The 12099-nt window shown below is 42.9% G+C and overlaps 1 protein-coding gene across 1 annotated transcript in view; it reads right to left on the bottom strand.

The window, feature by feature from the left end:
- Positions 1–12099, bottom strand: part of PDE2A (phosphodiesterase 2A) — a 222336-nt gene that overhangs the window by 24721 nt on the left and 185516 nt on the right. The window contains exon 20 of the mRNA XM_032955406.2: positions 5397–5474. Within this exon, the coding sequence (XP_032811297.2) occupies positions 5397–5474 (78 nt within the window). The remainder of the gene's footprint in view (positions 1–5396; positions 5475–12099) is intronic.

Genomic DNA, 12099 nt, shown 5'->3' with positions numbered 1-12099 from the left:
GATCAGCTCATATTATCACGCACGACTGATTTCGGCTGCGGTGGGGGGAATCGAACTTGGGGGTTTCCAGGTTCATGTGGGCAGCATGCTAGCCCCACTGTACCTCCGCTCCTGCCCATGCAAACCATGCACACACGCGTATTCAGACTCTCGCCTGATACACACAATTATGCAGTAAATCGAGTCGTATAATTCAATCAAGTTAAACATCATTCTCTTCATAATTCTTTTGATTTTCGGCCCTCAGTGGCTTCTACAGGGGCAAACAGATTGACGAGCTGTAATTTAATTTATTCAGGACGAGATCCCCTAATCCACGTGGATTTTTTAAGCCACGCAAACCTCCCCCCCCCCCCCCCACCATCCACACAATTCTCCTCCACTTACCTCATCATCCTTTCACGTAGAGCGCAACAATTGGCCTTAGCTCAACAATGGGGAAGCGCATTACCTATGAACAAGGTCCTTCTCTGTGTGGGTGTAAGTGCCGTTATCACCTGGGCTCCGGCTAATTTTGCCATAAACATTGCCTACAATCCCACAGGCCACATCGGATGCCCACGTCAGCAGTTGCCACACGTCCATTGCTGATGCAATCGTCAAGGGCAATCCAAGCTCTGCTTTGTTACATTTTTTTTTTGGGGGGGGGGGTAAATAAAAGGCCCAGAATGTATTTCATCATTGCCGTCATAATCACCGAAAGCATCAGCAGCCGCGCTTTATCCACTGCTGAATTGAGGCCTCTAAAAGCTGTTGTGCCACCTATCACGGTTTTGCGTTGCAACAATCTATCCGAATCGATTTTATCACTCCATCTCTATGGTGGACGTTATCTTGGGTGTAATCACTTATTTGGTGTATATTCTATTTGCTTGTTTTTTTTACCGTCTGTATAAATAATTAATGCTGAGTCAACCTAAATGGGACCAAATCTGGCTGAGCAGGCACATCGCCCCATTATTTTAATCCAGCACTTATGTGAGGAAAGGTTGAGTGGTTCATGTAGAGATTTGGATTCTTGAATCCATCCGTGCAGACCTTTGAGATTCCTCCCACACGTCACACACTCGTAAATGGAAGTGGACCAACATCACAATGTTTGGGATGGACAAACACATGGAAATTATTACTATCACGATTTGAACTCTCTCCGATGTTGGGGGCATGGCCAGAAAATTACTTCTGCCCATTCGCTGTTTGTTGTCCCTCCACAGCATCTCCGATTAACACAGTTGGCTGCGTAGGGTGCGAAAGAAGTTCAACATATCTATACATACATGCTGAATGTATAGATAGGTTCGTGCTTAATATGCTGAGCTGGCAATCCAGCAGCTGCAATGAGATATCGATTGTTGTGCAATCATATGGACCGTGGAATGAGTTGTTTATCACTGGAAATGATATGACCGCATCGCGTGAGGCAATCGCTCAATTGAGGCGGCAAATGAAAGTGTGAGCTGTCATTGTCACACGTTTAGCCATTCGAATGGAATTATACGTTACAGGCACCGCAGACACCTCTCTGAACGTTATCAAAAGGTACAAAACATGCATTTCCCCGAGTGAGGAATTATTCTTATTAAATTGACGGTTGGAGCGGTGTTGCGGTGGGTGAGGTTACTGCGCTGTGAACCCGACGGCACGAGTTCGACTGGCAGCTATGGCACGTATCGGTGCCGAGCGATATCTCAACCGGTCCTGTTGGCGCCATTCACCAACCCGCACTGGCTAGCGTGGTGCAGTAACAGTCAAATAACCCACCACCCCCCCCCCCCCAATGACAAAAAATGCACCGTAAGACTCTCCGGACATATGAGATAATTTCCTGTTCATTTATTTAAAAAAAATATACGGGAATAAAAAAAATCTGTCTGCGAGTGATTGTCATGATAGAATTATTTTAACTCATTTCAGCTCGCAGAGCAAAAACGGCAGAAACAAGTTGTGGAGCTTTGAGCAGTCTGACTCTAACCCAGCCCTCCCTTTAATCGGGTCGTGTTCCATGGATATATAAACATCGCCACGGAATTAAAATCCATACAATCTCTCGCGGGGCATTGAATGAGGTGTCCATTGAGCTGATGGAAAAGTTATCACTCGCCACCCCCCCCCCCCCCCCGGGACCCCCCCCCACCCCGAAGCAGTTTCTACCAAATGAATGGCCAAGTTCTACTCTTGGCTCTGTGTGGAGGGCATTGTGCGTCAGTGTGCCGTCGTTTAGAGAGGAGGATAAGTTCCTAGGATAAAACATATATTCTTGTTTTTTTTTCCATCATTTTTATACCACCAAAAAAGGTCCCATAGATCTGTGCCTGCTCAACCCGAGCTAGTCACACTTTGATACTTGCGTTGCCTTTGGACTGTTCGCCTTTTGGCGTTCTCTGGTCTAGCACCGGTGCAGAGACAAGGCCATGAAGAAGGCTGTCTTTGGTGCAGGCCAATGAGTTTTGAAGACAATGCGTATATTATCAGAGCATGCTTGCGTACATGTTTTTTTGCCACAAGTATGTATGTCTAATGCAGATTTGATGCCTGGCAATAGATTATCTACTTGGTGTTTGAACATCTTAACCTTGTTGTGGTTTTCACACCTGATGATGATTGCTTGTGTTTCAGTCGAAACGTCGTGAGAATTTTATTGTTTTATATTTTTATTATTTTACTGTTTCCCTTCTACGTGACTTTGCCGAAAGAACCAAGAATATGAATCCCTGCAGTCACGAACGCTTTCAATCAAAACCTTTTTTTATTGTTGTTATTATTAGAAAAGGCTAAAGGCTCTTCTTACTCTTTTTTTTCTTCATCAGCATAAGCCCCAATTCCCTTTTTTGTTCCACTTGAATGCGAACAAAAAACCCTTTCGTAAGACGACGACAATGATGACCCAGGCGTATTGGCACCATGGTATGTTTAACTGCCGAGATAATGTAGGCGCTGAGGGTTCATACAGCTGAGCTCCGCTTATAGGCTGCGTGGGTGCACACACATCAACCGCTCATGCTACCACGTGTGCACGCGCGTGTGTGTGTGTGTGTACAAAGCATGTAACGACTTGCCTACCCGGGTTATTTGATGAATTGTCACAACCGTAGGTGTTGATTTGATTAATTCGTTTTTAGTTGTTTTTCCCCCATCCTCTTTTTACCCTTTCCTTTGCATTGTTTCTCGTTTGCATAGATTTGAGTGCTCGGTTTGCATCAAAAATATATAATTAGCGTATCATTTGCATAATGTAAAACCATTACAACAAGTGATGTTTACACCAACGGTTTGATGGGTGTATGACGGGCATGATAATCGATTTTTTTTTTAAATAAACGAATCGATGCAAGAGTTGCTGTCCCTGTGACCAAATCGCCCAAGAATCACCCGCGTTGCGCTAAATCTCGTGAGCGCTCAGAAGCTCAGCGGCGTTTTAAGCCTGGATAATGATTGGATCGGTGAGCAATGTGACCAAAACAACACGTGTCGTCGGCCGCCTCGGCGCCACGGTCGTCCGCCGAGGGCGGTGCAGCAGTAACCGTTGCGCTGCAATGGCCAGAATGGTGGAATGTGTCAACCCACACGACGTGGGGAGAGGGCCTTCCTCTCGCAGGGGAATTACACCGGGGCTGTACGCGTGTGCACGAATCTACACATTCTTGCCGCCCTAATGCGAACGCCGCTCAGCCAGTGGTGCACAAAGACGCAGCCTCGTGATGGTGCCGTAGTTTCATTCCGTCCATCAATGGAACGCGTGCTACGTCTGCCTCGACGAACACCCTTGACATTTGTCGTCCAACGCATTTGCGTTTCTCTCGAAATCCCATGAGGTGCAAGCGTATAGTTCTACACCGCCCTGAGTGGGTTGCCGGCTTATGCGGAGTCACTAAATGCGCAACAAATCATACAAATATGTGTCCCGCAGTCGACGACGACAGTGGCTCCAAACATGGGCAGCTTATAGCTGCACCACAAAAAGAAAAAAAAAACCCTAACACGTTCATCAATAAGTGGCCTTAAATGGAAAAAAAACAACTCTAAAAGGCGACGTTTCAGGCAATGGCTTCATTCCCCATAGCACACAGAGGTAAGAGAGATAAGTTAAATACGAGTTGGAGATAAAATAACAAAAATCACGACGTTTCGGCCACAACACAAGCGGCCTTCATCACGACGTTTATTTTATTGTTTACCTACGTGACTTTACCCAATAGAACCAAAGAGTATGGATCCTAGCAGTCACGAAAGCTTTAAATCTAGAAACGAGTTGGAGACTTCACTTGCCACCTTGGGGCTTGATAAAAATTTAATAAGTAAAAAAATGCCGATTATCAGTTTCAAATTGCCATGTGAATTAGTTACCAATTATTGTTGTTATAGTCCACATACGTACCGTATAGTGTACATGTTGTTTTATGATAAAGCATATTATAATTTTATTTTGTGTAAAGCCATACGTGTCTACACTAACAAAGACACACATACACTCATATGAATTGTTGATATGAGCAATTGAGTAGTGAATAGGTCCTGATATTGCTTTGTTACCCCAGTAGCAGGGTTCATGTCTCACGATGTAAGCGATTATCAATGGTTATGTTAATTGGAATCAGCGTAGGCTATTATATTCTGTAGAAGTACAGTGTACATATTATAATTCTGGAGATTATTATTTTATTATCATTTTACATAAGCACAGCGTGTATATGTGATCGTATTATGAAGGTCACGAGTTTGTTATCATAGATTTATGATTAAACACAAGTAAAACATATATGTTATTGCATTAATGAAGGTTATGATTTCATAATAGTTTCTACAACATACACTTTATCATAGAATGGAGCTTATTGTAGTATTATTTCATTTCACAGATTTGCAGTGAATATGTTATTGTAACATAGAGTATTATAATGATTTAATTATGATTATAATATATAATTTTACGAATGTGTATGTGACGCAGAATTTTAAAGCATGTGGGGAGCGGCGGTGCAACAGTTAGGGCGCTGCGCTGCGATTTCGATTTCGATTCCCTCTCACGGCCAACACCCAGTGACGTGATTAGCTGAACCGGTCCGGGGCATCTCCTAATTCCACTCAGCTTCAAATGATGCAATGTGGAAACATTGCCACTGGGGAGACAAAGGTGGCCGGGCATGGTGCTGGCCACCCAACCCCTCGTGTTTCCATGCTGGCCTTCGTAGGTGCTCTCTAAAAGCACTTGCCCCAACAGTGTGTTAAGGATATCGGGTACATTTTTGTATTTGGAGAATATGGAGCCTATTCAGTAGACCTATTTCATAAGCTACACATCATCGCGTTGACACTTTACATGCGCGTGACAGCTTGCGGAGCGCGAGCGAGCCTCGCGCAGTGTTCTCAGGACCCCTTCGATGTAGCAGCACACCTACCTTCATGTGGTACATCATCATCTCATTGGAGAGCTGACTCCGCTGCTGTGCCTCTGCCACCTTCTTGTACAGCAGTGACTGGGGATAGAGAGAGATAGAGAGAGCGGGAGGGATAAAGGGGGGGGGGGGGAAGAGTGAGAGACGGTGGTGAGAACCCAGAAAATTGGGCAACTCCACTAGGGGTTTCGTGTGACGGTCAGGGCAACCTCGTTACAGGCGATCTCGCTTTGCCGCACTGCCAAGATACATTTCGGCCCTGACGCACGGGCTTTGTGAAACCGCCGAAATTCTCAAAATACCCAAAAGTCCGGCGGGCGACACTCAAGCAAGCCTCCCGTGTTTGTGTCAGCCCCAAAGTGCTTTTGGGGAGACATACAATATTATTATTATTGGTGCAAAAAAATCCCTGAATATTTATTATTAATTATTGCAGCTGCGTAATACGACCCACTTCCGGAGCACTTGAATGCTGCTTTATTAACCGCCGCATTACACGTGTGTGTGTGTGTTAGCGCACAGCGGGGGAAAGAAGTCATTTAACAAAAACATTTGGTGGTCTTGCTTCAATCAATCCTTTCTCGTGGCCGGCTCGGCCAAATAAGTGGCAAGAGCTGCCATGTTCACGTCGGTGTATTGAAAATGAGAACATGACCAAATGTGGAATGTGCGTGTCGGCAGTACCGTTGGATTTTCTGGTGAATTAGTGGCAGATTACGTGCACGGCATCAATGTGAAACGATTGGTAACGCAATACGGGTTTACACCCACGTTCAGAACGGAAAAGAGCAATTGTTTCTTAATTGGAAATGTTTTCAAATTACAGAAGTACGAATGTAAAAATTGCAACATGGAGTTAATCAACTGAAACACCGCGAGACCGTGTAAAATATCCGATGAAAACCCATAAGCCTGTAATCGTGAGACAAACTCAAGAGTCATTTGCAATGTCAACATATTTCAGAAGCCTGACTTTTTTGTAGCAATTTAAGACATTTCTACATTAAAATATCGAATGGTGGAAAATGTGACTTTTCACAGATTGATAATGTCTCATCTGTATTATACAAAAAAAAATCCGCAGAGTGTAACTGGATATGGGATATCCAACGATGTTTGTGTTTGCCCAGTGGTTTGTAATGTTCTTATACAAGCAAGTGTGGCCCAGCTTGATTTATTGCCAATACGGCACGAGTAAATAAATATATAACGACGACAAAAAGCACATAATGTGTCAACGCCGTAAATAAAACGTGCACAATTTTTACAATGAACAATCGTGGCGCCGAAACACCCGTCTTCACGAGGGTGTCAATGCATCCACCCGCCTTCACACAAAAAAAACTTCCATACATCATCGCGGTAAATTTTTTTATCTAAGCCGCTGAAGCGTGCCATCGGCCACTAAGAGGTCCGAGCCGGCTGAGGGCCCCATGCGCCCATGACATTTCTAAGCCATCGTCAGGATCCTACGGAGACTAGAAAAATGCTGATGTAATCACACCGGAGGAACGAAAACGGGGGGGGGGAGGGGTGTGAAATATGGGACTTTTGTTTGTTTCGGCGTCCGCAAATTTATCAAAAAAAATCACATTAGACTGTAATGTGCAGTGTTAAAAAAACATTGAAATGGTTAGCTCATATTCTTTGTTTCTTTCGGTAAAGTCACGTAGATAGCAAAATTATAATAAGAAAGAAAGTGAATTAAAAATAGTAATACAAAACAAAAAAACACTAATGTAGACTATAGCCTGGTTCTTAATCGGAGTGAGTGTACTGGCAGTCTATAATGTAGACTGTAGCCTGATTATTAAGTTTGGTGAGTGTACTGGCAATCTATAATGTAGACTGTAGCAATGGTTATTAAGCTGGGTGAGTGTACTGGCAGTCTAATGTAGACTATAGCCTGGTTCATATTCTTGGTTCTTTTGGTAAAGTCACATAGAAGGGAAACAATAAAATAATAAAAATATAAAACAATAAAATTCTCACGACGTTTCGACTGCAACACAAGCAATCATCATCAGGTGTGAAAACCACAGCAATACAATTTGAAAAAAGTGGCGGGTTTTTTTTAACGTTAGCACCACGGAGAGCGATTTGGCAGTTATTCAAATGGACGAGGCTATCCACATATACAAACACAAAGACAATTTCAACCGAGAAGATGGATTCTGGCTTAGCAATCATTGGAAGGATTTGATAAACCATTTCGGGTCTTAATTGATTGTTCACGCTTACAGTGGCTTTCAGACTGCATCCATTATTTTCGTATCCCCCCTCCTCTTTTCCGAACATAGATGGACTCATATTCTTAGTTTTTTCGGTAAAGTCACGTTGAAGAGAAACAACAAAATAACAAAATATATATAAAACAATAAAAAATTCTCACGACGTTTCGACCATAACTCAAACGGTCATCATCAGGTGTGTCGGTTTGCATAAATTTATTTTGAAAACGGCATATTTATTTATTTATATATATAAAAATAACGTTTGCGTCACGCGCAACGATTGGCTGTTTGCCAGGACTAGTCCATCTATTTTTTGAAAAGAGGAGGGGGGAGACGAAATTTGTTTTTATGTATGCTGTCTGAAAGGTACTGTAAGCGTGAACAATCAATCAAGAACTGAAATGATTTATCAAATCTTTCCAATGATTGCTAAGATAAAATCCATCTTCTCGGTTGAAATTGTCTCTGTGTTTGTATATGTGGATAGCCTCATGAACGAATCTCTCATGGAAGCCAGATGGCTTACAAAGAACCTCCGTCTTGGAAAAGTCAATGGCATGTGAGCCTACTGAATTAGAACAATGATCTGCTACGGCCGAGGTGTTGGTCCTACCGTGTTTAAGGTCTGCTTTATGTTCACGAATGCGGTCCGAGATATGGCGTTTGGTTTCTCCAATGTAACTACTACCACAGAGGCAACTTAGTTTGTAGACACCAGGGTATTGTATGTCCGGAATCACATCTTTTACAGACGGAACCAGATCACGGATTTTATGTAATGTGTTGAAACGGACCTGGATCTTGTGTTTATTCAAGATTTTGGAGATCTTTTTTGTGATCCCAGCAATGTAGGGTAAAGTGATGGTTTTGAAAGGCTCCTCAAGAGGGTTCTTCTTCATGGTTTGAGTGATAGCTTTGCGGATTGTATAGTCGGAGTAACCATTAGCCCTAAGAGCCTGGTGTACGTGCTTGAGTTCACTGCTTATGTGTTCCTGGTCGGATATGCATTGGGCTCTATGATACAGAGTCTTGATGAGAGAATTCTTCTGTGATGGATGGTGGTGGGAATCCGGTTTCAGATAAGCATCCGTATGGGTAGCTTTCCTGTAGACAGAGTGGCTCATTGAACCATCAGGTCTCTTTTTAATTAGGACATCCAAAAAAGGTATCTTGCCATCTATTTCGACTTCCATGGTAAATCTGATGGCTGGGTGTATGGAATTGATGTGGTCGAAGAATTGGTCTAGAGCAGGCCGGCCATGTGGCCAGATGACAAAAGTGTCATCCACGTACCTCTTCCACAAGGTTGGGCGCAGAGTGGCAGTCTGGATGGCGTCAGTCTCAAATTTCTCCATGAAAATGTTAGCTATAACTGGAGAAAGGGGGGAGCCCATTGGGGTGCCCTCAGTTTGTTTGTAGAAAGTTCCATTCCAAGTGAAGTATGTATTGGTTAAACAGTGTCTCACCAGGGGGGGTACCTCAGCGTTTAGTCCTTGATGAACCAAGTCTTCAATGATTGCAATGGTGTCAGGTACAGGAACCTTGGTGAACAAGGAAACTACATCAAAACTGACAAGCAGGTCGTCTGGGGACAGGGAAATACCCTTGATTGTTGATACCAGGTGAGTAGAATTTTGTACCGCAGAGGTGGTCTTTCCAGTGAAAGGACGCAGGATTTCAGACAAAAAACGAGCTAGTTTGTAGGTGGGGGAGCTGATAGTAGAGACTATGGGACGAAGAGGTGTATCAACTTTATGTATTTTTGGTAAGCCGTATAATCTTGGTGGCCTGGCAGCAGAAGGTTTCAACGAAAACCGTTTAGATTGATCAATTAATGCGGTTGAATCAGAAATTATTTTGTTGGTTTGTGTGACGAGGCTGTTGGTGGGATCTCTTTTTATGTTTGTATAACTACCATCGTCGAGTAATTCTTTAATTTTGTTGTTGTATTCTATTTTATCCATGATAACAGTAGCATTGCCTTTGTCAGCTGAGAGAACTACAATATCATTCCTCTTTTTTAATTTATATAATTCAAAACGCTCATCTTTGCTGAGGTTGCTAGCTGGCATCTTAGCGTTTTTGAGGGTTGCAGCGATTTCAGATCTTGCTACGTCTGCAGCGATGTGACCCAGGCCCCTGAGAGCAACGTCTACTTGGGCAATTATATCATTAACTGGTATGTGTTTAGGTGTGACTGCAAAGTTTAGACCTTTAGCTAAAACGGATTTCAGACCATCGGAAATAGAACTGTTACTGCGATTAATTACGACTTTATTAACGTCTAACTTTTTGGTGTGTGGGTCCGGTCTTTTGTTGAAAAGGAGGTTAAATTTGGAAATCAGGTTTTCCTTACATTTGGTCGACATAGTAGCAGCTGAAGAGGCAGTCATATTGTCTACATGTTCCCAATCCGATGTGGACATTATTGCCGTCAATGATAAGTGTGATTTGTAGAGTGTCTTGTCTAACTGATCTAGTTCTTATTCTTAGTTTTTTCGGTAAAGTCACGTTGAAGAGAAACAACAAAATAACAAAATATATATAAAACAATAAAAAAATTCTCACGACGTTTCGACCATAACTCAAACGGTCATCATCAGGTGTGTCGGTTTGCATAAATTTATTTTGAAAACGGCATATTTATTTATATATATAAAAATAACGTTTGCGTCACGCGCAACGATGGCAGTTTGCCAGGACTAGTCCATCTATTTTTTGAAAAGAGGAGGGGGGAGACGAAATTTGTTTTTATGTATGCTGTCTGAAAGGCACTGTAAGCGTGAACAATCAATCAAGAACTGAAATGATTTATCAAATCTTTCCAATGATTGCTAAGATATAATTGCCCAAGTAGACGTTGCTCTCAGGGGCCTGGGTCACATCGCTGCAGACGTAGCAAGATCTGAAATCGCTGCAACCCTCAAAAACGCTAAGATGCCAGCTAGCAACCTCAGCAAAGATGAGCGTTTTGAATTATATAAATTAAAAAGAGGAATGATATTGTAGTTCTCTCAGCTGACAAAGGCAATGCTACTGTTATCATGGATAAAATAGAATACAACAACAAAATTAAAGAATTACTCGACGATGGTAGTTATACAAAAATAAAAAGAGATCCCACCAACAGCCTCGTCACACAAACCAACAAAATAATTTCTGATTCAACCGCATTAATTGATCAATCTAAACGGTTTTCGTTGAAACCTTCTGCTGCCAGGCCACCAAGATTATACGGCTTACCAAAAATACATAAAGTTGATACACCTCTTCGTCCCATAGTCTCTACTATCAGCTCCCCCACCTACAAACTAGCTCGTTTTTTGTCTGAAATCCTGCGTCCTTTCACTGGAAAGACCACCTCTGCGGTACAAAATTCTACTCACCTGGTATCAACAATCAAGGGTATTTCCCTGTCCCCAGACGACCTGCTTGTCAGTTTTGATGTAGTTTCCTTGTTCACCAAGGTTCCTGTACCTGACACCATTGCAATCATTGAAGACTTGGTTCATCAAGGACTAAACGCTGAGGTACCCCCCCTGGTGAGACACTGTTTAACCAATACATACTTCACTTGGAATGGAACTTTCTACAAACAAACTGAGGGCACCCCAATGGGCTCCCCCCTTTCTCCAGTTATAGCTAACATTTTCATGGAGAAATTTGAGACTGACGCCATCCAGACTGCCACTCTGCGCCCAACCTTGTGGAAGAGGTACGTGGATGACACTTTTGTCATCTGGCCACATGGCCGGCCTGCTCTAGACCAATTCTTCGACCACATCAATTCCATACACCCAGCCATCAGATTTACCATGGAAGTCGAAATAGATGGCAAGATACCTTTTTTGGATGTCCTAATTAAAAAGAGACCTGATGGTTCAATGAGCCACTCTGTCTACAGGAAAGCTACCCATACGGATGCTTATCTGAAACCGGATTCCCACCACCATCCATCACAGAAGAATTCTCTCATCAAGACTCTGTATCATAGAGCCCAATGCATATCCGACCAGGAACACATAAGCAGTGAACTCAAGCACGTACACCAGGCTCTTAGGGCTAATGGTTACTCCGACTATACAATCCGCAAAGCTATCACTCAAACCATGAAGAAGAACCCTCTTGAGGAGCCTTTCAAAACCATCACTTTACCCTACATTGCTGGGATCACAAAAAAGATCTCCAAAATCTTGAATAAACACAAGATCCAGGTCCGTTTCAACACATTACATAAAATCCGTGATCTGGTTCCGTCTGTAAAAGATGTGATTCCGGACATACAATACCCTGGTGTCTACAAACTAAGTTGCCTCTGTGGTAGTAGTTACATTGGAGAAACCAAACGCCATATCTCGGACCGCATTCGTGAACATAAAGCAGACCTTAAACACGGTAGGACCAACACCTCGGCCGTAGCAGATCATTGTTCTAATTCAGTAGGCTCACATGCCATTGACTTTTCCAAGACG

The sequence above is a fragment of the Petromyzon marinus genome, chromosome 16 (genome assembly GCF_048934315.1).
Source record: "Petromyzon marinus isolate PM22_M1 ecotype Great Lakes invasive population chromosome 16, UKy_Petmar_22M1.pri1.0, whole genome shotgun sequence".
Classification (NCBI taxonomy): Eukaryota; Metazoa; Chordata; class Hyperoartia; order Petromyzontiformes; family Petromyzontidae; genus Petromyzon; species Petromyzon marinus.
Note: the sequence above shows the minus strand (reverse complement) of the source record. Positions and strands in the feature narration are given on the sequence as shown.